The sequence below is a fragment of the Neomonachus schauinslandi genome, chromosome 8 (assembly GCF_002201575.2).
Source record: "Neomonachus schauinslandi chromosome 8, ASM220157v2, whole genome shotgun sequence".
Lineage (NCBI taxonomy): Eukaryota > Metazoa > Chordata > Mammalia > Carnivora > Phocidae > Neomonachus > Neomonachus schauinslandi.
Window position 1 is genome coordinate 123,349,331 of NC_058410.1, and position 27,710 is coordinate 123,377,040.

Here is a 27,710-nt window from a genome sequence, read left to right on the forward strand (position 1 = left end):
TCTCCTTTGCTTACTATTTGTGGGGAATATTTTTTTTTCACCCTTTCATTTCTTTTTTTTTTTTAAAGATTTATTTATTTATCTGAGAGAGCGAGAATGAGAGAGAGAAAGAGAGAGAGAGAGAGTATACATGAGAGGGGGGAGGGTCAGAGGGAGAAGCAGACTCCCCGCTGAGCAGGGAGCCCGATGCGGGACTCGATCCCGGGACTCCAGGATCATGACCTGAGCCGAAGGTGGTCGCTTAACCAACTGAGCCACCCAGGCACCCCTCACCCTTTCATTTCTAACCCATGCATGTCCCTAAATCTAAAGTGAGACTCTTGTAGGCAGTGTATAATTGAATCCTGGCTCGTTTTATTATCCATTTTATCAGTCTATGGTTTTGGAGAGTTTAATCCATTTACATTTGAAGTAATTACTAACAGGGAAACACTTGCTTTTGCCATGTTTTCTGTATGTTTTACCTATTTTTTTGTCCCTCGTTTCCTCCATTACTGCTTCCCTTTGTGCTTAGTTGATTTCTTGTACTCACACATTTTGATTCTCTTTTCATTTCTTTCTGTGTATCTTCTATGGGCATTTTTTTTTTTTTGTGGTTACCATGGGGATTACATAATAACATCCTAAAGTTATAACAATCTATACTATAGATTATTAACTATATCTTATATGTAGTTACAACAGTCTATAATAATATATCTTTAATTGTTACCAACTTAACTTCAATTGCTGCTCTGTCCCTCCACTTACATTATTGATGTCACATATTACTTTTATATATTGCATTCCCATTAACATAGATATACAATTACATCTTAGGCATTTGTCTTCTAAATCCTATAGAAAATAAAAAGCAGAGAGGCAAACCAAAATTATAAAAACACTATTTTTATATTTGTGCATATATTTACCTTTACTGGAGAACTTTATATTTTCATGTGGCTTTGAGTTACTATCTAGCATCCTTTCATTTCAGTTTGGATGCCATTTAATATTTCTGGTGGGGGCCGATCTAGTGGTAATGAACGTCCCCAGTTTTTGTATAGGAATGTCTTAAATTTCTTCCTCATCTTTGAAGATGTAGAGTTTGCCAGATGTAGAGTTATCAGTTGACAATTGTTTTTTTTTTCTTTCAGCATTTTAAATATGTCATTCTAACTGCCTTCTGGACTGCAAGGTTTCTGGTGAGAAATCTGCTAATCTTATTGGAGATCACTTTATGTGATGAGTGGCTTTTCTCTTGCTGCTTTCAAGATTCACTCCTTGTCTTTGACAGATCTGATTATAATGTGTCTCACTGTAGGTCTCTGTGTTTATCCTACTTAAGTTCATTGAACTTCTTGGATTTGTATATTCACATCTTCCCTCAAATTTAGCCCTTCTTTTTTTTCAAATAATCACCCTGTCCCTTTCTCTCCTCCTCTCTCACCTCACTCCCCTCCTTCTCTGTCTAGGACTCCCATTGTATATACATTGGTTGGCTTGATGGAGTCTGTCACATAAGTCTTTTAGGCTCTATTCACTTTTCTTCATTCTTTCTTCTTTTTGCTCCTCGAACTTGATCGTTTCAAACAACTTCTTTTTAAGTTTGCTGATTTTTTTTCTACTTGTTTGAATCTGCTGTTGAACCCCTCTAGTGAATTTGTCCATTCAGTTATTATAACTTTCAGCCCCAGGATTTGTTTGGTTTAAAAAAATAATAATGTGCACCTCTTTGTTGAGACTCTTATTTTCTTCACATACTGTTTTCCTGATATCCTTTAGTTCTTTGGCCATGTTTGTCTTTAGCTCTTTGAGGTACTCGACATTTGTTTTAAAGTCCTTGTCTAGTAAATCTGATGACTTTTTTTTTTTTTTTGGAATTTTTCCTCCTTTGAGTGGGCTATGTTTTTCTGTTTCTTTGCAGACCTATGACCCTTTGTTGAAAATTGAGCACTTTTGCAAAAACGAGCCCCTCTTACACTGATGGGGAAGACCCTCTCTCACTGTGAGTCTTCAGATCAGCCCAGGAATTCTCAGATCTTTTCTAGGTATGCTTCCTGTCTAGGCCTGTGTTTTTTTTTTTTTTTTTTTTCTTTTTAATTTTCCCTCAGCTGCTTTTAAATGTCTTAATTTCCTGAAGAGTCTCCAGCTTCTTCTCAGGGCCTTAAGTGCTCTATTGGATTCCTTTTTTGTGATCTCCTTCCTGGCACCCGAGGGGCTGTAGTCAGCCTGTACCTTTCAAGTGTTTGTGTGCCGCTGCCTCTTGGGGTTTCTTATCTCACATCCAAACTATGCCAGCATCTCCTGAACTGTGAGTCAGGCAAGACAGCAACCAGTCCCTCAGATGGCCTGCACATGGCCAGAAGGTTGCGAACAAGTTCTGCTCTGCTCCTTCTATCCCAAGGGAGGGAGCTGGGAATTAGGTGAATTTCTTCCAACCTCACCATGCAGGGTAGCGGTGGGGCGGGGGATGGGGGGTGGGGAGGGGAGTAGGGGTAAGAACACCACACAATTTCCTACAAGTTTCAATGTGATTTTTCTTTGTTGGACATTCACTTGTTTGCTGTAGATGTTTAGTTTCTGTAGTTTGATGTTTCTATGGAGAAATGAGGGTATTTAGAAGAGCAAACTATTCCATGCCAGTTTGGTAGCCGCTGAAATTATGCCCTCGTCCTTGTCACTAGATATGGCTCTAATCAAAACCCAAAGTTGCAAGGACTGTTAAGGCGGCTTGTGGGTATGCCTTTTATAACATACCACGTTACACAAGAACAAAGACTACGTACTAAATAATTATGTGATAACTGATCCAAAACACTGCTTTTATTTCCAGTGAAATAACCCAGTTTTCCCTTCATGGCTTTTTTATTAAATTATAGGGTTTAGTGGAACTAAGATTGTTGTTTCTTTTCTTTTTTGTGTGTGTTTCTTTTTTAATACTACTGTTCCATCTGCTTGCTTGCTAGGTGGTTGAAAAAGAACATGCAACCCACCGAAGACCTTCAGTCAGTGATCCAGAGGCTGTCGGTGTTTGGGCCTATTAAGTCTGTCACCCTCTGTGGACGGCAAAGTGCTATCGTGGTGTTCAAAAATATGACTTCAGCTTGCAATGCTGTGAATGCTTTTCAAAGCAGGACCCCGGGCACAATGTTTCAGTGCTCCTGGAAACAGAGATTCATGTCGAAAGACGTAAGACTCCCTGTGACCCAAATCCTATGTAAATTCTTAAAGCTCTCGTGGTAACTGGTTTGTCATCGGGGCTCTAGTGAAATATGATAACCATAAATGGTATGTTAGCACTGAGAAAAGGCACAATTTATTTAGTCCGAGTACTGGATCAGAAATGACAGCACATCCCTTCCTTTGAAATGCGTAACTCTGCTGTAACAGCATCACAGCTTGGCTTTTTGGGATAAGAAGTTCATGACTGCATTCACGCATTCGTCTGACAGCCATCTTTCCTGGAGGATGCTGCTTTCTTCAGCATTAATAGCGTGCAGCTTTTCCTTCTCGTGATTTCTGATGATCTGTTTTGAAATACGCATGGCCTGAAAACACAAAACCAACAATAAGGTTAAGGGCATTCTAGAGGGAATGGGATTATTCTATAGTGCTGATTTTTGTTTCTCCATGGTTCATGGGATCCTGTCACACCTTCAGATGTATGTGTAATATAGGACAGTGCTTCTCAAACTTTAATGTGCATATGATTCATCTTGGTAGACATGGGAGAGGGCCTGGGAGCACACATTTCTGAAAAGCCCCAGAGAGACTAAAGCTTCTGGTTCCAGGACCACATTTTGAGCAGAAAGAATATAAGAGCAGTCAGTCACGAGTTACCACATATAAAAACCAAAGTGCTACACAGTAAGAATCTCCTAAAAATCAACCTATCTGGCTTCTCACCTGGATTCAAGAATAAAAGTGCTCAGCAAATACTGCCCATCCTCCTCCTCAAAGTTATCCCCAGAAAGAACTGTCCCTCTCCCTTCATATGTATCATAGCAATAAAATGCCTGAGAAGTTTTTTAAAAAATCAGTACTTCTAACATTATTATGGTTATTTTTAATCTCAAATTTAGATGTGCTTACAGCCAACCAAGGTATACCTTGTTTTTTAAAATGCTTATTATCTCTTAAGGCAAATAAATTATTTCCATGGTTTCTACTAGGAAAAAAAACCCCCCCAAAACAAAAGACAACACTAACATTCCTGGGGAGCTTTGAATATGCTTTCAGCCTGGTCCAAACTTCTTTCTCAAAGGTGCTATCAGGAAAAACTTCAGTAACAAGTCCTTGAGCATAGGCTTCTCCAGCGGTTAACTTCTTCCCAAAAATGAGCATCTCTACTGCCTGAAACGAAAAGCAAGATTAAGACATTAACTCAATGAAACACAGGTCAGTTAACTTCAGAACTAACTGTTTTCAGGAGACAGAGGGCAGTTCCCTAACGGTCTTCTGAGGTTGCCAGTATTTCTTGTTAAGGGAGAAACTGAAGACCTCAATAGGCAATGTTTTGCAAACTGTGCTGAGAGCATCTCAGGCTCTCTGGAAGGTTTGCAAGGATTTTTGCTTCTCTATGTGTCTGTGCTGGGAAGGCAAAAGCAGGGAGCCACAGGTCCGCAGAAAGGACCTGAAGCAGATGCTGATCCGGTAACCCACACAGCTAGAAATTTCTGTTTTATACACTATAAACAATTACAAAAGAAAACAGAACTAAAAAAAAAAGGAAAATCCAGGTCACAGTGAATGCCAACCAAACTTTAGACACCCTAACTTTCAAACTTCCCTTCCTTGGAAACTGTATGCAGTGGTCCACCTCTGACAGTTTTCTTTACCTGCACAGGTACTACTAATTAGTTCTACCTGACCAAAAGACAGGGAGAAAGGACTAATATTCAGCTTCTAACAAAACTGAGCTCACTAAGCGGATATCCTCTGTATTTCCAGCTGTGCTTCTGGAAAAATATTATTTCATAGTCAAATGCCCTAAGCCTTAGAGTTGGTTCTGCCCAACTTTTCAAAGTTAAAATCTGTAATAATGTGACAGAATAATGAGCTTTAAAAACTATATATTTGCAACAAAAACCTAGCAGTCAATGAAAACAGGCTCCGTTCCAACCCCACCACGTTCAGACCTCCAAGAATTGGCTAAGCCTTCCCTTATCCCCGGCTACCCACTGTTCGGTCTCATCATGATTACCCTGGAGTCATGCACACTGAGCCTGGGCACCCAGGCTTCCGTAGACATGGGGACAGACCTGGGCAGCCACAGAACCCCTCTGGGAGCCTGAACACACGGCTAAACTTACTGAATGAAGAGGCTGCTATGACTGGAAGCAGCTCTGGAAGGTGTAAAACCCCAGGAGGACTCATATCTGCTGGTACCTCCCGTGACTCTCAAAGTCAAGATGTCATCTTATGGCTTCCAGAGGATGCTGCTCATCCACACAGAAATCAAGTGGGGCCGCGAGGTGGCACAGCCCTGGTCCTCTAATGACTCATGCCACACAGCAGTGGAGGACAAGGCACCGGGCACCCAGCTGCAAGAGCAGATCCTAGTCTGCAGAGTCATGGAGAGTTTCTAATTTTCCCTCACACCAGACATTTCCCATAGCCTAGCTCTTCTACATTTGAAAGTTTTAGAGTGGAGGAGCAAATAACTCACTTTTCTTCTGTCTATATTATCGAGGAAAAGAAAAGAGTATAGAATTACTTTTCGAACAGAGGTTATTTTTTTTTTTTTAAAGATTTATTTATTTATTTGAGAGAGAGAGAGAGAGTGCAAGTGGGGGAAAACATCTGAAATCAAGTCACGCAGGCTCCCCCAGAGGTTACTTATTACAACTTATTCTTAAGGTTTCCAAGAGTTACCTTGGCTAGGCCCATTATCTTCGGAAAAGTGTAAGAGGAACATCCTTCTGGAGTTTGGCCAAGGTGACTAAAAGGGGTGTGAAATGTTGCCTATTTGGAGAAAAAAGAAAAGAAAGACAATTACTTTTTGCATGTGATTTTTAAAAATCACTATTTGTATATATCCTCACAATACTTGAGCAAGTTTTTTTAAAAATTAGGATTGCTGTGGTATCATATACACACCAAGTTCACTCTCAGATAGGCAGCTTGGTGAGTTTTAATGAAGGTACACAGTTACGTAGCCACCACCACGTCAAGATGTAGAATATCTCCATCACCCCAAAGGGCTCCTTGTGCCCTCTGCAGTCAATCCATTCCTGTCACTACCAAACCACCACCGATCTGTTTTCTGTCCCTTGTTTTGCCTTCTCTAGAATGTAATATAAATGGAATCATACATTCTGTAGCCTTTGGTCCTTAGCATAAGACTTTTTGAGAGTCACCATGCTATTGTATTGGTAGCTCGTTCCTTGTCATTTCTGGGTAGAATTCCATTGTATGGACATCACAGTTCCTGTATCCATTCACCAGTTGAAGCCACTGGTGATATTTCTAGTATTTTGGCTATGATGAGTAAGACCGTTAATGAAAATTTGTACACAGGTCTCTGCATGAACGTGTTTTCAGTTCTCTTGGGTAAATACTTAGTGGTAGAATTGCTGGGTTGTGTGGTAAATTGTGGTTTAAGACCAAAAGAATTTACAACGTGGTGTGTCATGTACCACTCCCCCCAGTTGCTCCAAACCCTTGCTAAACCTTGTTACTGTCAGTTTTTTAACTCGAACCATCCTGGTAGGTGTGTAATAGGGTCTTGTGGTTTTAATTTACATTCTGTAATGACTAATGATGTTGACCATCTTTTCATGTGCTTACTAGCTCTTTTCATATCTTCTTTGCTGAAGTAACCATTATAATATTTGCCCACTATTTTTAAGTTAGATTGGTTGTGTTTTTATTATCACGACATGGCTGCGGGGAGTGGTACATGATACACCTCTAGAGCCAGCCCTAGTTTTTGTTTTTGTTTTTAAATAGACTCCATGCCCAGCATGGAGCCCAGTGCGGGGCTTGAACTCATAACCCTGAGATCAAGACCTGAGCTGAGATCAAGGGCTGGATGCTTAATTGACTGAGCTACCCAGGCACCCCTTGTTTTTTTATTTTTTAAAGATTTATTCACCTATTTTAGAGAGAGAAAGGGAGGGAGGGCAGAAGGGCAGAGGCAGGGCAACAGAGAACCCCAAGCAGACTCCCTGCTGATCACGGATGCAGGGATGGATCTCACGACCCCGAGATCATAACCTAAGCTGAAACCAAGAGTCAGAAGCTCAACCGATTGTGCCACCTAGGTGCCCCCCTTTTTTTGATTTAAGAAATATTTTTGTGTATTTCTTGATCAATGAGAAGTCCTTATGAAAGGAAATTAATTTATACTTGACAATATGTATACAGAACATTTAGACTTCACTTCCCATTATCAGATCTGGTGCTATTTCTTAATGAATGTTGTTAGAAGACATAAATATATACGCCGTATATAAGTGAAAAGAAAAATATAAAATAAAAACTTACTAATGTCACCTATCACCCCCTCCCCCCCAAAAGCAAGCTTATTCAAGAAGATGTACTGAGAAGTCACAGCCTAAGGAGGATAAGTGGGAAAGCGAAAGAAAACGCCAACCATAGCTAAAGGGCCGCCAATAGGTATGTGAAGAACTGACAGTAAGCAGCATTTAACTTATTTTCAGAAATAGAGCAGTAAATGTAATTAAGGGTCAGGCTCTGGCATCTGACTTCCTGGTGACTCTGGGAGCTTCTTAACCTCTTTGTGCTACAGTGAACTCTTTTGTAAAATAGAGACAAAAATACCTATGTCACAGGGCTGCTGTGTGCATTAAGTATGTATCACGTGCATCAACAGAGTGCCTAGGATGTGGTGAGTACGCAAATACTATTTTTATGATTTCTACCCTTTTAGTACCTCATAGGGGAAATGTATAATTTGCTGACAAAGAAGCTAATGGGCATTGTTAACTCTTGCCCACAATAAAGGATAATTTGGTTGTATGAGTGTTAAACCCACATTTAATATGGTATTTGTTTATGAAGCCAATAATGATAAATCCTATAAAATGCATTCCTCTTCACAGATTTGTTCTTCTGTGTCTTTCTCTGATTTTAAATTGAACCTTGGTTTAATTCAGCTGGGTGAACTCTTAGTAGTGGTCACTACTTGTCAAATATTTTACTCTGGGCCAAATGTTTTAGCATTTGAAGTATCTACGTACGCTTTCTTTCTATTTCAATTCCAATTTGTATCATAGAACCGAAATCCTAGAAACCTTGAAAATATGATGGATGTGACAGTCGTTTTGAATTCTGAGGGAGAACCAGGAGAATATTCAAATAGGATGATATATTTGCCCTCTAAGTACTGAAGAATGAGATCCCTAAGTTCAGGTCAGGAACTCCTGGCCCCACCCCTGGTCAAGACCGGCTGATCAATCAGTCCTCTAACACACATGATGTGACCACAGCCTATTGATTTCTGCCTTTGAGCAGAAGCTTCCACCTATGAAGGTTAGGCAGCCTAGCACTTAGAATCTCATTTGCTATTTTCATGGGATAATTATTAAAAACATTTAGGTCTGACAACATGCCCAACCCCATCAAACTGAATCCAGTAAAAAAAAAAAAAAAAAAAAAAATGAACTCCAGAGATAAGGGTCTTAAAATATGGTCATGTCTATTGGTAGGGAAAACACCTCCAAACAAAGCTAGGAATCTCTTCAGGGGTAAAAACCAAATGTTTCCACAAGGTTGTAGAGCAGGATATTTACGACTACATAAGAAAAAATTACTCTAAGAATCTGATAGCCTTATAAGGGGTTATTAGTTCTACAACAGAAGTTCTAAAACAAACGGTCATCACATCTTTGTTCATAATGACAGAACCGGAGACAGCCTAGGGTTCCAGGAGTCAGGGACTGGTTATCTGTGAGTGGTAAGATAAGAAGTGATTTTTAATTGAACCCTTTATGCTTTTCCACATTTTTCAAAATTTTATTCTACTACAGTATATATTAATACTGTAGTGAGAACAGAAATTAAAAATCAGTGCAATGCAATGGCGAACACAAGGCTAAACTGTTTTGGCAAGTAACTTGAACTTCAATTTATTTATCTGCAAAAAAGGGAGTGAGGGTAGTTAGTGCTTCAAAGTCCCTTCTTATTCAAAAATTCTAATATTCTTTTTTTTTTTTTTAAAGATTTTATTTATTTGACAGAGAGAGACACAGCAAGAGAGGGAACACAAGCAGGGGGAGTGGGAGAGGGAGAAGCAGGCTTCCCGCGGAGCAGGGATCCTGATGTGGGGCTCGATCCCAGGACTCCGGGATCATGACCTGAGCCGAAGGCAGACGCTTAACGACTGAGCCATCCAGGCGCCCCAAAAATTCTAATATTCTAAAATTCTAAATTCCAGACTTTGTTTACTTGGAAAAAAGTATCAAATTATCCACTTGCAGAACATGCAAAAATGCTGTTCCCCCTGCCCCCCCCCCGCCCTGATAGCAAGCTTTCAAGATCTCCTATTTTAGATTAATTGGAAAATCAAAATTTGAGTAACTGTTACGTAATTTGATTAGAATATAGAACCATAATAGTTGAGACAATGTTCACAACAATACTGGTGTTTAGGAAAACCAAAGTTAATAATGAAGGACAAATAAAACAAGCTGAATTAAATTAAGAGTAATTCTTTGGGAAAAAGGGAAATTTAGTCCATTCTACCATAAATTATGCAATCCATTTACTACCAGCCAACAATTAAAGAGAAGTCAGAGGACCTCACTTTTACTTCATGACTTTCTATGTTTCTGGGGGCTGACTTACCCTGTCGGACGCATACACAAGATCAAATAGCCCGAGAATGGTGACGGATATTCCCACAGCTGGACCATTGACCACTGCAACCAGAGGCTTAGGAAAATCTATGAAACAGTCTACAAAATCCCTACAGAAATGGAAATACAAAAGCATAGTTAAATGAGCTGGAGGGGATTATGCTAAGTGAAATAAATCAAGCAGAGAAAGACAATTATCATATGGTTTCACTCATATGTGGAACATAAGGAATAGCGTGGAGGACATTAGGAGAAGGAAGGGAAAAATGAAGGGGGGGAATCAGAGGGAGAGACGAACCATGAGAGACTCTGGACTCTGGGAACCAAACTGAGGGTCACAGAAGGGAGGAGGGTGGGGAGATGGGGTAACTGGTGATGGGTATTAAGGAGGGCACGTGTGGTGATGAGCACTGGGTGTTATATGCAACTAATGAATCACTGAATGCTACATCAAAAACTAATGATGATAATAACATGCTGGCTGGTTGAACATAATAATAAGAAGAAGAAAATGTCCCAACGTGGCATGACTGAAGTACAATAAGGAAGACAGCATGAGTCTGAAATGAACTCTGGCCAGCCTGGATATCCATCTGGATGGCATCTGATGGAAACTCATAGACTGAATCTTCTAAGCTTGACCCTGGTTCAACCGTGTATTCTGGGTAGCCAGGTCAGGGCTATATGTCAGCTGCAGACTTGGAGATTAGGAAGGCTGGCTGAGCATATACAAGAGCTGCAATATTACAGCTTTGTGGGAATCAGGAACCCGGTAGCGATACATGAGTTAGGAGGAGAGAGGCCTTCATGTCCTCTGTGCTGAAACTACTTCACATGTCCCATTACCAGCAATCATGGAAATCATGCATTCCTCTGTGCTGCACTAAATACCACTTTGAGGAATATGAACCAGTCCGCTGGGATCAGACAAATGTCACTCTTACCTCAGTAAAATGGCACCATTTTTAGCTTTCTCCTCTACTCCACCAGGGGGAATATCAGTGAAATTGGTCAGATCATTTCCACTAGAGTAATAATCACCACTTCCTGTAAATAAAATCAACATATTCACCATTCATTCATTCTGTCCATTACTGAGTATCTGCTATGTGCCAGGCTCTCTAGCAAGCACTGGAAATACATCGGTGAACCAGCCATGGCTCTTGCCCTAATTTACAGACAGGTGAGTAAGCTGGACATTGATTTAAAAACATACAAACAAATGTAGGTAATGCAACTCTGATACAAAGGGAAAGTACTCGATGATGATATGAGAGTGTGTAACAGGGGATCTGTTCTAACCTGGAGGTTTAGGGAGGGATGTTTCTAAGGAAGGAACAACTGAACTGAGACATGAAGGACAGGCAAAGTTAGCTAGAAGAAGAAGGGTAGGAAGAATTCATGCAGAGGGAACAGCATTTGCAAAGGTCCTGTGAAGGGGGTAACTCTGGCCACTGGGCCAGAAAAGAAAAAGCCAGAGGGGAAACTGGTGTAGGATGAGGACAGGCAGGATGGACCATGTAGGGCTTTGCTGATCCATTAAGAAGTTTTGACTTTTATTCTAAGAGCCACTGGAAGTGTTTTGTGTTAAAGCATAATTTACATACAAGAACACCAATTTTAAACACTCAGTTCAATGATTTTTGATGATGGCAAATACCTGCATGATCACCATCTGAAACAAGATATAGGAACGTTCTACCATCCCAGAAAGTTCCCTTAAGCCCCTTTCCAGCCATCCCACCCCACCCTGCCCTGACACAACCACTTTCTGACTTCAATCACCACAGAATATTTTTGCCTATTTTAGAAATTTTATAAATGGAATTCTATAGTATGTACTCTTGGGTCTGTATTTTCTTTGCTGAACTGTGTCTTAAAGATTTACCTATATTCTCATATCAGTTCTTCATTCCTTTATATTGCTGAGTAATATTCCATTGTATGACTAGTCAACAATTTGTTTATTCACCTGTTGGTGGACATGAGTTGTTTTTGGCTCCTGTGAATTGGATTACAAATCATTCTGTGGATACATGCTTAATTTATCTGAAGTAATTGCTTAGGAGTGGACTGATATGCCACTGAGCTGGTATGTTTCACTCCATAAAAAGCTGCCAAACAGTTTTCTGAAGCGGTCTCATATTAGAAATGTGTAGAGGTTCTAATTGCTCTGCATCATCACCAATATTTTGTATTGTCTGTCTTTTAGATTTTAGTCATTCCAGTGGGTGAAATATCTCATTGTGATTTTAATTTGCATTTCTTTGAAGCCTAATAATTTTGAGCACCTTTTCATGTACTTATTGGCAATCTGTGTTATCTTCTTTTATGAGGTGTCCAAGTCCTTTATCTAGTTTTTAAATCTGGTTGTTGTTGTTATTAGTTTCTAAGGAGTTCTTTATATATTCTGAGTAATAATCCTTAATCAGATTTATGTATAACAAATATTCCTCCTACGCCAGCCTGTAATACCTGTATATTCATTTTCTTACTATTGTCTTTGATAAGCAGATATTTTAAATTCTGATGAAGTCCAAGTTGTAAATTGTTTCTTTTATGGTTAATGCTTTTTGTGTCCTGTCCAAGAAATCTCTGCCCACCTCCAGGTCACAAAGATATTGTTTTCTTCTAGAAGCTTTATGTTTCTGAGTTTTATGCTTACATAACTTTCAAATTAATTTTTGTATAGGGTGTAAGATGGGGTTGAAGTTCATTTCCCCCATATGAATATTTAGTTGCTCTGGCATCATTTGTCACAAGATTTTTCTTTTTCCACTGAATTGTCTTGGTGCCACTGAAGAAGTTTTAAATGGAGGAGGAATAAGATTTTTATTTGGAAAAAGATTCTATTGGATGTAGTGAGATTGGATAAGGCAAGGGAGAGAGGAGGACAAAAGGGAATCAGAAAGATGAGAAAGGGTTTATTTCATTTCAGACAAGAGTCCACGGCGGCTTGGACTAGTGCAAAGGAGACAGAAAAAATGGCTGACTCCAGAGCTACTGATGAAGTGAAGTGGGACATGGGAGGAGAGAGAGGGACAAGGTCAATCATGAATGTTAGGATTCTGGTCTACATAACAGGGCAGATGTGAAACCACCCACTGTCATCTGGAACACTGATAAAGCTCCAGAGAGAAAAATGTGGGAGGTGATACCTATGAGGAAGTGCTAGGTGGGCACATGGGTCGGGAGCCCTGGGGAGTGTCCTGACCAAAGATACCACGGGAGGAAGCACCAGCATATGGACTTTTGTTGGAGAGTGGGCATGGATGCGGGGTCCAGGGAAAGAGAACAGTGCCCAGAACTAAGCCTTCAGGAACCCTCCCTTTGGATGGCCACGCAGAGGATGAATCTACAAAGGAGATCAGAGACAGCAGATCAGAGGGTCAGGCTGGAAGGGAAGGCAGGGAAGACACAGGTTTAAGACGGGGGAAGAGTCAGATGAAGCCTAAGAAATGTCCCTGGATTTAATGATACAAAGGTCAGGGTGGGGATCTAAGCAAAAGGTAGAGACCACACTGGAATGGGCTCAAGGGCAAGTTTTAAAGGAAAAATTCAGAAGACATGTTTGTTTTGTAGTAGGGCTTTAGACAGTTATATCTAGGGAACTGAGAAACAAAGAGCTATATTTGTTATCGGCAGTATTTTAACATAATAAATTTGTTCTTTAATTTTTTCTTACATTACTATCAGGAGCAAATGGTATCATAAATAGTATTTTCGATAATTTCATGAGTAATAAAACTTCTTTTCCAAACACACTCTATGCTGGTCCTCAACGTATATATAAAAAATTAACAGCTGAGCTTTTCTATGGACTCAAAACGGAAGTGATAGATGAGAGAAAAAAAAAGAAAAGTACCTGGGAGCATTCAGGAAAAGAGGTAGAGAGAAAACCACAACCACTAAAGAATGATGTCATTAGAGGCCGTAAAAAGGACAGACATTGTTAAAAATGCAACCAGAGGGGCGCCTGGGTGGCTCAGTCATTAGGTGTCTGCCTTCGGCTCAGGTCATGATCCCAGGGTCCTGAGATCGAGCCCCACATCGGGCTCCCTGCTCTGCGGGGAGCCTGCTTCTCCCTCACCCTCTGCTTGCCTCTCTGCCTACTTGTGCTCTCCCTCTCTCTGTCAAATAAATAAAGAAAATCTTTAAAAAAAAAAATGCAACCAGAGTACAGGATTGAGACTAGTGAGCAAAACAACAGAAGACAAGAGTTAAGAACTCAGAGAAAATAAAAGATAATAGTCCCAACGGCCCAGACATTCTCTTCTATAACTAGAATTTCTTTCAAAAAGAACAGACCAATTGAAACAAAAACATTCAGAGATATTATCAAAGAAAACTTAAAACAAGGCGTTACTAATCAGTTTTAACAGGATACATACGTTCTATGAAAAAGTGATAAAGAACGGAAAGTATCCCCTGGTCTTCTAGGGGGAAAAAAAGATCTTATAAAAACAAAATTAATGGTAGCCTCAAACTTCTCCGGGGCGACCTCCTATACTAGAAGACAATGGAGCACTATTTAACAGACCATATACTCGGAAAAGAGGTCTGTGGGGTGTCGGGAAATGCATGCTCCCTTCCTCGACTCTCATAAGGGCAACCAACAGACCCTGTCCAAGGGGAATAATACAAGCTAGAGTTATTGATGGGTACCACACAAAGCTATAAAAGCAATTACTAAAAGCAGGGAAAAAACCTTTCAAACCATGAGAAGTAAAACACACACTAAGGAAAAAACAGACCATGAAGTAAAAAACAGTCAAAGGAAGTATTCTAAGTAGTAACCATGTAAGATGCCAGAGCTAAAAGGTAACAGATCTGTCATATACATAAATCTAAACAGGTAAAGGGGCCTTTACAAAAAAAAAAAAAAAATTCAGACTGGATCAAAGAGGGAAAATCTAACAATGTGTTCTATGAGACACAGACTGTAAGAAGTAATTCGGAAAGATAGAAAGCTAAAAGGGTGGTAAAGGTTTGCCAGGCAAGTGCAAAGAGTACTGAGGCAGGTGTTATGGCATTAATATTTGACAAGGTTGACTTCAAGGCAAAAAGCATTAAGTGAGACAAAAGATGACCATTTTATAATAACGGATAACCATTCACAAGTCTTTTAGTCAGTAAGATAAAAACTTGCTTTAAAGCAATTTGTTTTTTTTGACATGAAGGAGAAACTGAAAGAAACATAATAGCAATAAATGCCTTTACGTTACTTTTTTCAGTCTAAGATTAATTAGAAGACAAAAACAGAAATGGGGGAATCTTAACATAAATTAGAAAGGTCAGTCTAACTGATATATTTTTAACTCTATACCTTAAAAGAATGAACTTATTTTTTGAATAGTTCCTGGATGATATAAAAAATTGGCCATTTTCCAGTTCTTTATCTTCAAGGTAGAGAGTTCCATATGGAGCAATATACATAAAACTTAATAGATTTTTTTTTAAAGATTTTTTATTTATTTATTTGACAGAGACACAGCGAGAGAGGGAACACAAGCAGGGGGAGTGGGAGAGGGAGAAGCAGGCTTCCCATGGAGTAGGGAGCCCGATGCGGGGCTCCATCCCAGGACCCTGGGATCATGACCCAAGCCGAAGGCAGATGCCCAAGGACAGAGCCACCCAGGCGCCCCACTAAACTTAACAGATTTTTTAAAAAGTAAATCTAGTGGGGCGCCTGGGTGGCTCAGTCAGTTAAGCATCCAACTCTTGATTTCAGCTCAGGTTATGATCTCAGGGTTCTGAGATCAAGCCCTGCATCGAGCTCCGCCCTGGCTTTGGGAGCCTGCTTAAGATTCGCTCTTTCCCTCCTCCTCTACCCGCCCCCCAAATAAATAAATAAATAAATAGTAAATCTAGTAAAACTGATCATCTCTGATTATAATTCAGTGAAGCCAGGAATCAATAACAGAAATGGAAAACCAAAAACCAACCAAATAAACAAAAACCTTTGTAGAAATTAAAGGAACCATCATTATTGGGGCGCCCAGGCGGCTCAGTTGTTAAGCGTCTGCCTTCGGCTCAGGTCATGATCCCAGGGTCCTGGGATGGAGTCCCGCATCGGGCTCCCTGCTCAGCAGGAAGCCTTCTCTCCCTCTCCCACTCCCCCTGCTTGTGTTCCCTCTCTCGCTGTGTCTCTCTCTGTCAAATAAATAAATAAAATCTTAAAAAAAAAAAAAAGAATTATCATTATCATGTAAAGCTTGGATCAAAGAGGAAATAGAAACCAAAAGTGAAGAATATATAGAAAATAACTATAGTAAAAGCACTATTTATCAAAACTTAACCTTTCAGTGTTCCCATGTATAAAATAAGAGTAATTATAGGGCCTATCTTCACTGGGTTTGTTGAAAGCAAGCTTAGAAAAAAATAAAAATTAAAAAAAAATCTTTAAAAAGAATAGAGTATCTCAGTACTGGAAAATATCTCAGAGCTACTCAATTTCCTATCTGGTAGGAAATTCCCCCAAAATAGAAATTATTAAGAAATCCAAGAAAATGTCTTACCTGTAAAAACAGTTATGGTAGAGTCATCCTTGCTTGCGGCTTCAAGTGCAAGCATGATTTCCTGATACATCTATGTGAAAGGGGGAAACGAGAAAAAGAAAGGAACTCTGAAAATGACAACCATTGCGTGGGATTCACTAAAAGTCAGTCTGTAAGCCTGTCCTCTGCAAAGCGCTAACTGTTAATGTTGGTTGCATTTACATAACCAAAAAGGCAGCCCAAGTTGAAAGGACTTTCATTCGTTTTACAGTTACTTGGTGTGTATCACGTGCCATGTGCGCTTGTGGACACTGGGGGATATATCCACCTTTCCCCAAAAGTGAACAAGTAAGACCTAGTCCTTGAGCCTTTGGAATTACTAGAGAGGGGGAGCTCTAAAGTGGGTGGAAAGTATGACACGGCAGGCAGACTGGAGGAAGCACTGACATCTAGCATGGGTAGGACGGGAGGTGGCCAGAGAAGATTTCCATGAAGCAGTTTGTCAGTTGGGACCTCAAAAAAGAGCACGTGTGTCCCAGGTACTCTGGAAAGTTTTAAAGGCTGGGATTTCAAGACACTCTAATGGCAGCCAAAGACAATAGGTCCAATATTTTAAATCAGCAACGTCTCTGAAAATCTTGGAGGTGTCGTTATAGCTTTTAACGCACTGGTGCCCTTTCTACCTCAGATAAGACATCAGTGTGGGAGAGAATGATGAAGAGGGTTATTTATGGATACACAGACACTGAAAAAAAATATGGACTTGACATAATATGTGAGTAAAGGTGAAATCGTATTCACTGAGGGAGGGAACGAGGAAATAACTCCATTATTATTATGGTTATGATGACGCAGCATGACAGGGTATTTGGCCAGAGCTGGGATTAGGAGATGGATATATTAGGGTTTCGATTTAGGTTTTCCAGCTTATTAGTTATGTGAATTTGAGCAAGTTACTGCTTAACCTAATTATTTTATTGTTAGTATTAAAAGTAGGCTCCTTGTGGGATTTAAAGAAACCTCTGTGTGGAAAGCGTTGACACACACTAGGCATTCTGTAAAGAGTAGATGCTATTACTATCCTCCTCCTCATCACCATCATCACCATCATCACCACCATCATCACCACCACCATCATCACCATCATCACCATCACCACCACCATCATCATCACCATCATCACCACCACCATCATCACCACCATCATCACCATCACCACCACCATCATCATCACCATCACCACCACCATCATCATCATCATCATCATCATCACCATCATCATCACCATCATCATCATCATCACCGTGATTACACAGAAATGAGGCAAGGGCAATGAAATTTTGAGGATCAAATGTTTTACTAACTCAATGGCACATATCCAACTCCATGGAATTCTTATTTAACACCATTTTAAGTGATCACGCTCTTTCTGCTACAATGTAGATGATAAACCCAATGGAAAGGGTTTTAGCCCCTCAAATTTTACTTGCAGTTCAGCACCAAGCATCCAATTAATTCCCTATATTTTTTTCAAGGGGAAGAGGTAGAGTGGTTATTTTTATTATCATTCTAGTTCAATGAAAGACTCAAAGGTCAAAGGAGCTCCTGTCAGGCAGCTCATTTGAAGCAGAGCTGGGTTATGCTATATTTAAGATGAAGGTCTTCTTTCCTTTCTCCCTCTACTTATATAAATAAAGGCCCATGCAACTTGAACAGTACTCACTCTCAAGTCTAAGTGACATGAGCAAAGTCTGGGGAATCTGGTCTATATCAACCTTGGAGAACCTCTACACCTATTCTCTTATATCAATGTATGTTTCATTTGTATTAATTTAATTTATTTGTGCTTCCATCATTAGGAAAGTTGCAGTGATTTTTTGGGCACACAGAACCTACCCAAAGCCAACAAATTCTAAATAACAAATGCCCAACTCAGTTGTATAAAGAAGTAGGCACCATTACTAATCCTCTTGCACAAATCAAACAAGAGATCACAAAAATAGCAATGATGCTGAAACATTCTAGCTGTTCAGTGAAACAGACAGAGGGAGGAAAGAAAAGCAGGACAAACTCCCATGGCAGGTCATGTTACCTGTGTGTTCAGTGCATTCTTTTTGGCGGGACGGTTCAACATGATCTTTGTGATGTGGTCTTCAGAGGTGATCACCAGCGTTTCATACCCAGCTTGTTTTTTGTCTGCTTCAGGCTTCACTTGGCTAGAGGAGTCAGATGAAGACCTCAAACCAGACACCAAATCCACATAGTTCTGCCTAGCAGTTTCCTGAAGAGAAGATGACAAATAACTGCAGCCCATGGTCAACAAATAAGCACTTCGCGAAACTTACGACGCTAAGAAATGGCACCTTGCAATGAAGAAAGTAGAGAGGGCTGATTCAACAGAATCCAACCAGATCTCACAGGTTCCATCTACAATGGTTTAATAATGAGAAGCACTCATCTTCCTTCAGGAATATAGCAAGTAAAATAAAAGCAAAGTAGTAACTAAAATAAAAGCCAAGTAGCAAGTAAATTTACCTTGGGCAGATTGCCAAGAGCATTCCATGCATCCCATTTGGCCTTATTGATCAAGTCGAACAGACCTGGTTTAGGTGTATTACAAGGCCCTTCAGTGGCCTGTGAAGAGGAGAGGGGCAGTTATCAGTCAAATGTCCATGCAAATTGGAGTGTCAAATATTTAAGATCCATAAAATGGACAACTAGCGTGAATGCGCCTTCCCCTCCCAAACACTTTTAGAAGATACATAAATTCATCTTAACCTTCCCCTTGCACTGTCTTTGATGCTGCAGGTAAAAATACACAACAGAAAAAAGACTGGAGAAACAAAATGTGCCATCAGCTATCAGTCCCTAAAGTAAGTTATAAATGCCTGCTTATGAAAACAATGCAAGACAAGGGTTTTGGCAAAGTACTTTTTAAAAACTTCTAATAGTTCATTAGTTTTATACCGATGATCCCATTTTTCACACAGAATCAAAATATTCACGCAAACCATCTTCAAAAGTAACCAGCCAACAAACATTTGGAAACCTACCGTATATTCTGAAAGCCCACTCAAAGATACAAAAAATACCACTTAATTCAGTGGTGGATTTCTGCCAATTGAACAGAGTCCTACTTGGGGTAGCAGGGATAGGAGTGTATCAAAGCCACTGGCCTTCTGGAAACTTAAATGAAGGCCATGTAAATAGGAAGCATAAAAACAACTAAATTTTACTTGTTTGAGAGTAGGTGGAGTGAGTGTTTTGAGATGAGTATCCCATGCCACTTACATAGCCACATGTAAAAACTTCAAATCCTATAATTAGCTAAAAGAGGAAAGAAGAAAGAGGCTTTGAGAAACAAAGGCAGTGGAGGAGGCTTAGACTTTCCAAAGACAAAGAGACACCAGTCACCCTGCAAGAGGGAAGTGAGAGGCAACACGGTCCACAAGCCTCCTTCCCCAACCCAGCCTGGAGTCAGGAAACAATACTTCTCCCAGAATAGATGTGTAATAATGCACAGGGAGTACTGCCCACCAGGGAAGCTCACTCAAGCCCTGGTGTTCAGAGTTTTTGTATGGGGCTCATGGTGTAGGCATGACTGAATACGCCGCCAGGAGCCCTGACTCGAAATCACATTGTTAGACTCTCAGGCCGACAAAGACACTCCTTAGCAGGCATGATCTTTTGAGGGCTTAGGGATTACCTCCCAGAAGTCAAGGGCAAAGTCCTGGCCTCTTTCTGAGCAATGTCAAATTCTTCACTATACACACCCATAGGACACTAAGGGAGGCTGGTACCAACCACGGGAAGAGGAAAATAGATCACACACAGGAGCCCAAAACCAGCTGACTTCCCAAGGTTGTCTTTAGACATCACAACTTAAAAATTTTAGTTTTAAATTTTTGTTATACAAATTTTCAAACATGTAGAAAAGTAGAATATTATAATGAATTCCCAATACTCGACCTAACTCAGTAACTATCATTTTTTGGCCATATTTGCTTTGTCCATTCCTTCCCTTCTCCTTCCTTCTTTTTTTTTTACTCATTTTGGTGAACCCCAAACGCCATGCTATCTCACCCCTACATATTTAGTGTGCATTCCTAAAGAACATCAACATTTTCTTATATAACCATGGTGCCATTAATATAACTCCTAGGTATCACCTAATACTCAGTCCACATTCAAATTTCCCCAGTGGTCTCAAAAAATTTTTTTCAGTTGATTTTTTCTAATCAGAAGCCTTTGGTGGTTATCTCTTTTAAGTCTCTCTGACTCCAGAGTGATCCTGATACGTTACTTTTTGCCTTAACGGTACTGCAAAGACTAATGTACAAAAACTCTCATGTAGACACTCTTCAGAGGAAAGGCAGTAATACAAACCCTAAAAATATGAAAGCTGCATTTCAGTAAAACACACGGCAGATCTGTCTGAGGAGCCTTCTGCTCAAAATGTCTCTAAATTACGTCAGACCTCAGGCATTTACCTGCTTATAGAGCGCATAGAGTTTGAGCTTCACTTCATTTCCTGGGTCCTTCTTCAACAGCTTCACCTGATTCACTGCACTCTCAAAATCCTTCTGACTGGCTCCCATTGCTGTTTTGCTCACGTGCAGCTGAAGTGCTGGGACGCACAGGGAACTGCAAACAGGCAGACTGATTTCTAATTGCCGCCAGTCCTTACATACCAAAATGCTCTGTCTCTCCTGAAATATGTTCTCTATACCTGCCCCTATACAAGCTGGCTGCAAATGGTTAGTGGTGTAGGGGCCAAGGGCAAACAGCCCCAAGATGGGCCATGTTGGCATGAGCAATATTTTGAGTTAAAAGCAAGCAAAGCCCAGCAGATGCAGGAAAAGCTCTGACTCCCCACCAACTGCTTAGGTTTACATTGGAAAGAAGAGCTTGTACTAGGAACAGTGCCATTAACAGAGATTCCCCTTTATCCGAGAAACTTATTTGTGTAATGGGACAATCTTTGTTTTCCCAAGATCTCCTCTCACCTTCCTGCTAATGGTCTTCCTCCACTTTGTATCCTCAGACTCCTAACCCCCTCTCCTTAGCTCAGAATATAAGCTTCAAAATATAAGTCATGTAAGCCACCTGCTGCCCATCTTTGGAATTTCATGTCTATGTGGATTCCCCATATGTATGAAACTAAATTGGATTTTCTCCCGTTGATCTGTCTCTGTCAATTTGATTCTTAATCCAGCTAGAAGGACCTTGAAGGGCAGAATAAATCTCTTCCTTCCCAACAGTGGTTTTCAAAATGATCCCCCCCCCCCCGCTCAAAAAAAAATCAATACAGAGGCTAACTGTAGTAATCTTAAAATAAAGGAAAAGGAAGTTACAATCCAGCACAGCATTTGTAGCAATTCAAATTACTGATAAAAGCAGCGAGAACCTGAATGGCCATGTAAATTTTGCCACAGGCAAGAAAGTAAATGAAAAGCACTGCGAAATGGAAGTGAGCAGGAGACTGAGCCTGAAGAGGTCAGCTGTACAGAATTTGGTCCTTTGTGTCCTAAGGGCCAGAAATCCTGTCTGCCCTCACTGATGGTTAACAAAGTATAAACTATTATCAGGTCAATCCTTTCTGTTCAGCAAAATGTGTGTCCCAACATACAGGTGGAAGTGATGTAGGAAAGAAGGTGGGATTCAGGGCCTACAGCCAAGAAAGAATTCTTGAGACGTCTTTGGTGCATAAAGGTGGTTTTATTAAAGCATGGGGACACGACCCGTGGGTCAAGAGGATGGCTGATTATACACTTTCAAGTTGGGAGGGGGTTAGGGGTAGCCTAAGTCTCTAAGGAATTTTGGAAGCAAGGTTTCCAGGACCTTGAAGGGGCTAGCTATTGTTAGGAAAAGGTCATTTATTACTGTCTAATAAAACCTTAGTCATGAGACCCTTCAGATGTATATCTGTGAGTCATAAGCTTGGGGGGTGATTGTCAACACGTATCTTGAGGGGTAGAGATAAAGGACATTTCCAAAGGAATTTTTATATGTTAAAGTAGACTAACAGGACCCTGGGGGTGGGGCTAAGATTGCCTTTTGCCCTTAGCAAAGTATTAACATCCAGGCAGCTGAGTTCCTAGAGGAAGGTCACTCTGCCTGTTTCAAGGACTTGTCAGTGGGCTGTAAGTGGTAAGGAAATTGAATTTTTCTTCTGCCTTTGTTTCCCACATCAGAAGGAGGGGAGAATGGGTTAGGATACAAGAAATGTTCAAAAAGACGGATGAGCTGTTGTTGGCATTCCAGACAAAGAGCCACTTCCTAGTAGGTGGGGGACCTACCCAGGCAAAATCTAAACCCTGTGGCTGCTAGTCTGTGAAGCTGCCCTGAACAGACATAACTAAATACTCACCCCAGGAAGCTGAACCAGCCAGCTAGGAGGAGACCAGAAACAGCAAGCACAACCAGGTACAGTGTTTAGTAGGCAGAGGAAGAGAAAATTTCAGTGCACAGTACTGGGGCCACAAGCAAAAAACTGATGTTCACAATGATGACCCTGGCATATAAAGTTAAAGTTAATGGGATCAAAGATGATTAAAATAATACAGTTTTAATAACGCCCATACCTGATGTATCACTTCCTCTGCAATAATATGCCTTTCAAAGACTATAAAGAACCCTAGGTTCGGGGCGCCTGCGTGGCTCAGTCGGTTAAGCGGCTGCCTTCGGCTCAGGTCATGATCCCAGGCTCCTGGGATCGAGTCCCGCATGGGGCTCCTTGCTCAGCGGAGAGCCTGCTTCTCCCTCTGCCTGCCTGCCACTCCCCCTGCTTATGCTCTCTCACTCTGTGTCAAATAAATAAATAAAATCTTAAAAAAAAAAAAAGAACCCTAGGTTCAAACTCTGAAATACTAGTAATTCAATAAAGTCTTCAATAATTTTTATATTAAGTAACTGAATTCGTTTCTTTCCAAAAAGGGAAAAACTCTGCATCCTACGTGATGCATGTGAAGTTCCAAACAGAAAACGAAAGGAAAACAAAATGTCTATTAGAAGGCCTCAATGTGCAAGTTCTCACAAAAGTAAAGTGAGTTTTTAAAAAAAATGACAGAACACTACCGTTTAACATATAAAATCGGGAAAATCATTCATAACTCCACCACCTCAATTTTTACATAGATTTTGTATGCCGTCACTTAACATTACAGAAGTGTTCCGCAGGAAGCAAAGAGTTTAACCCCACCCTGACGGTAACGGCTTGCGTTTCTACAGCATTCAGCAGAGAAGCCAAGCGTGCTTAGATGTTCTACCGCATTTTAGCAAACTACGGTGGCAACCTCGCGGCAGCCAGGGTGGCGACGTGCACCCGAGGGCTGGGTGGCGTGTGGCCCGAGGTGAGGGCTGAGGGCAGCTCAGGCCCCCCCGCGCGTCCATCCGGACAATTTCGGGCCCAGCCGCATAAGAGGGCGCGCGTTTAAGGACACTTGCCTTCACTCTCTCCCGGGAAAACCGTAAAAGCAAAGCCCTGTTGCTACCGGGACAAGATAAGAGAGAGGGCACCTCCCACGGATGGCGACCGCCTCTGGACGCCGGGGTCCCACGGGCGACCTTGGACCCCTGGCTCAGCACTTACCTCCTGACCGCTCTCAGGCAATAGCACCGGGCCAGTCGGCCGCTTAGCCCCACCACGGCCATGGCTAACCCGAAAGCTGGGGCGGGGACAGCATTCGGGGGCGGTATTTAGAACCTGGATGGCCCGGAGGCGGTGGGGCGGGGAGCGGAGCGGGACACGATAGGTCAGAATGGGGGACGGGGCGGGACGGGGGCGGTACCAGCGCCCAGGGTGACGCCAGGACCGAGGGCGGGGGGAGGGGAAGAGAGCGAGGGGAGGAGGAATAGGGGGAGGAGGAATAGGGGGAGGAGGAGGAAGAGGGGGAGGGGGAGGAGGAGGAGGAATGGGGAGGAGGAGGAAGGGGGAGCGTCGCAGGGATTAAGGTGGGCTGTGTGGACGCGCATCCACTCCGGGCGGGAACCGGAAAAACAGAGCTTGGAGGCGCAGGCGGTCCGAGCTCCTCGGGGTGCTTTCGGAGCAGCGAAGGTGTGTAATGGGAACACTGGAACTCTGCCAGCGCTGGGGCGGTCGCTTTCTGCCCCCCCCCCCCCCCCCCCCCAGTGCCCCAGCCACCTAAAATGGGCTGTGCGTTAAGGGGGGAAAACAGTGAGGGTGTGTAACACACACACACACACACACACACGATTTACCGCCAAAGATGAGAGGTGTACAGACCTGGTAGAACACCTGGGGATCAGAAATGGTCTGCTGAGTATTTTTAAACCCGTCTTTTCATGTCAGTAACTCTCCCTGGATATTTTTGAGTTCTGCCAAAGCATTTAACAAAGTATTTTCTTTGGGAAAGAATCCTTAAGAGTTGGAAGGGCCTTTAGCCATCACCTCCCCCAGTTCAAGAACAGTAAAAATCACTGCTTTAAACTGGGCTCAAAAGAAAACTACAGGTGCAAAATAGAGTCACTTATGGTAAAGCCCCAGGGTCAGCAAACTAAGACTTAATACCTAACCAAATTTTACCCCCCTCCCCGCCATGTAACCTTTAACCAGTCAATAGGAAATTTACTGATAAATCCCTTCTGTTCTCTTAGGAGGGTGAACTTGCCAAAAAACAATGCATTCTTTGCTAATAATTTCCTTTTTTCTGCTCCCTTTCTGCCTTTAAAAACATTTCCTTTTCTGCAGTCCCACAGAGCTCTTTTCTATGTTAGATGGCTTGATACCTGATTCATGAGTCATTTAATAAAGCCAATTAGCTCTTCAAATTTACTCAGTTTAAATTTTTGTGATTTACAGGGCTCAAGGTACAACATCCAAGTAGGCCTGGGGCCAGTCAGATTTTGAAACTGACACTGAATTACTTTTTTTTTTTTTAAAGATTTTATTTATTTATTTGACAGAGAGAGACACAGCGAGAGAGGGAACACAAGCAGGGGGAGTGGGAGAGGGAGAAGCAGGCTTCCCGCGGAGCAGGGAGCCCGATGCGGTCTCGATCCCAGGACCCTGGGATCATGACCTGAGCCAAAGGCAGACGCTTAACGGCTGAGCCACCCAGGCGCCCCCTGACACTGAATTACTTATATATAGTGAGCCAGACTAATTATAATTCTTTCTGTAATCCCATAGGAAAAATGGTGTTGCCCTATTTTGCTGTTGTGGAAACAGAGGTCAAGAAAGATTCATTACGTGGCTTGCCCAAAGACCTGAGACTTGGAAGTAGTCAGAATCCTATTTCAACTCAGAGCTCAGAGTTGAAGTCCTCAGTAATTTTACTATTTCATGTTGACGGCCCGTGAGTATTTGTGCCTCATCAGGCAGATCTGGGTAATAGTGCAGGCGGGGGCAGGACAGAAAGCCAGGGTAGAACAATTTGGAATTATTCTAAAACTTCATGTAGTACAAGGTGTGGCTGGTAGGCTGAGCTGTCTCTCAAAGACCTGGATCCTCTCCCTGGCGGAGTTAGGTGACCCTCAAAGGCAATGGAAATACACTAGTCAGAAATTGCAGAAATACTGGGAAATTCTCTTGGACTCCAGAAGATGAAACACCTCTCAAAGAAATATTAATATTTTTAAGAAGTCCCTTAATGGTGAGCATTTTGAAGACGTCAGATACTGTTATGACATACAAGAAGGCTGTCATGTTCAGTCACAAGGAATGATTTTTGGTACCATTGTCCCGTTAACTGCATGCTAGGAACCTGGAAATAGCCCAGAATCCCTCTGTCCCACTGACACCTAACTTCTATCAGTTGCCAAGCCCTAGTGATTCTGACTCCTCAATATTTATTCACTTCTTTCCCTTTCCCATCTATCAGTGTCTTAACTCAGGCCCTTGTTGTGTTTGGATTACTGTTATTTGGATTATCATTACTAAAGTTACCATCCCAGCCACTTACCAGTTTTGCTGACTTCAGCACCGCATCTGCAGCCCATTGTCAATCTGCTTCCTCACTGGTCTCCCTAAATTGTAACCCTGACACTATACTCGTAATTCTCCCCAATCTCCCCTCATGATTGAATATCTTATGGTGGGTCCCCTTGGTCTTCTGAAAAAATTCAAACTTCTTCGCCTGACCTAAAGGCCCTCAAGATTTGGCCCTTGCCTCCCAGTCTAGTTTATCTCTCACCAACCCCACACTTGAAACTTCCATTTCAGATGAACTTGGGATGCTCTGTTTCTCTGAATCTTCATATTACCATCTTATCCAGGAAGTTGCCTCTGACCCTCCATTGGGTATATTCTCTCCTTCTGAGCTCCTATAATCCCCCTACTTCTCTTTCTCAGAGCACCTGTGTGTCTGGTTAGGGATTTGTCTCATTACTCACCCAAGGGCACACACTGAGAAGAATTCCATGTACAGTAAACCCCAGGTCCTGTTTCCTGACATGCTGCTTGATACAACATAGTCTGTAAATGTGTGTTGAATGATGGATGAACTATTGAAAGTGTCTCTCTAGGCCATGATTTTCCACCTTTGATAATAGGTTGTGAGTAAATTTCTATGTTTTTATTAAGTTGTCAGAAGAAATTAACATCAATGTTTTTGTGCTTTAAACTATTTCTTTTTCAGGGAGTGGTAGCTCAAGGAGAAGGAATTTGACTATTGCTGGGTTCCTGCATTAAAACAAACTAGAAAATGTGGGATCAGGGAAACCGTGGTATTATTTAAATCTATAAATTTCTGGGGGAGCGGAAATATATTTTCTTCAATTAGTCATTAAAAATCACTAGTCCATGTTCTGTGCTCCGTATCATAACTATTTCTTGCTTAAGTTCTACGACATTGCTTGCGATCGGTTAAGCCTCTGCTGCTATTATGTTTTCTTTACCAAATTAATCCTCTTTTTTTTTCTATGTAGGCTTTGTATCATCTTCCTATACAGTAGTATGTTATTAAAATATATGATACATATATGATATTAAAAATAATATTCTGGAATTGTGTATGTTTTTGCGCGTTCTTTGTCTTTTCAATTATTATGATATAGAGAAGAAACACATTTCAGAAGTAAACATTTGACTCTCTGTATCACCTCTGCCTAAGTTCCCTATGCTTGAATGATTTGTTCATTCACCCACATCTATTTTATCCACATTTATGTGTGTGTGTGGGTGTGTGTGGGTGTGGCACAAACATTAAACCAGTCTTGTGCTGGAGGATTACCCTTCAACCCCTTTTCTCATGCAAAGAAACCTCCCTCAGGTATTGTGCTCTGAGAATGATTGGAACTGATAGATATTACACGTGTAGGAAATGGCTATTGTTTCCAGAGTAATTCCCAGTTTTTCTTGTTCGCACCAAAGTTTAACTTACAACCTGTCCAGATGCATAGAAAAGAACAAGAACAATGGCTATAATAAAAAAAAATGAGCCAAGGGGAG

At 41.3% G+C, this 27,710-nt stretch overlaps 1 protein-coding gene across 1 annotated transcript; it reads right to left on the bottom strand.

The window, feature by feature from the left end:
• Window positions 1–2,684: 2,684 nt before the first annotated feature.
• On the bottom strand, window positions 2,685–23,988 carry ECI2 (enoyl-CoA delta isomerase 2). Its single transcript, XM_021696966.1, has 10 exons — window positions 23,892–23,988; window positions 20,791–20,944; window positions 18,836–18,934; window positions 18,393–18,581; window positions 16,322–16,391; window positions 10,748–10,850; window positions 9,793–9,913; window positions 5,857–5,946; window positions 4,192–4,335; window positions 2,685–3,530 (listed from the first exon to the last, which is right to left on the bottom strand). The coding sequence occupies exons 1-10, from the start codon at window positions 23,951–23,953 to the stop codon at window positions 3,375–3,377; spliced, it is 1,188 nt and encodes a 395-aa protein (XP_021552641.1). The 5' UTR covers window positions 23,954–23,988; the 3' UTR covers window positions 2,685–3,374.
• Window positions 23,989–27,710: the final 3,722 nt, after the last annotated feature.

What these genes read in the sequence shown, in the direction of transcription:
- ECI2 (XM_021696966.1), bottom strand. Translation starts at nt 23,953, where the DNA reads ATGGCCGTGGTGGGGCTAAGCGGCCGACTGGCCCGGTGCTATTGCCTG. An exon ending in AGAATGCACTGAACACACAG is followed by an intron (nt 16,392 to 18,392) that starts GTAACATGACCT and finishes CCTTTCACATAG; the next exon opens with ATGTATCAGGAAATCATGCT. An exon ending in TACCATAACTGTTTTTACAG is followed by an intron (nt 10,851 to 16,321) that starts GTAAGACATTTT and finishes TTTTATTTACAG; the next exon opens with GAAGTGGTGATTATTACTCT.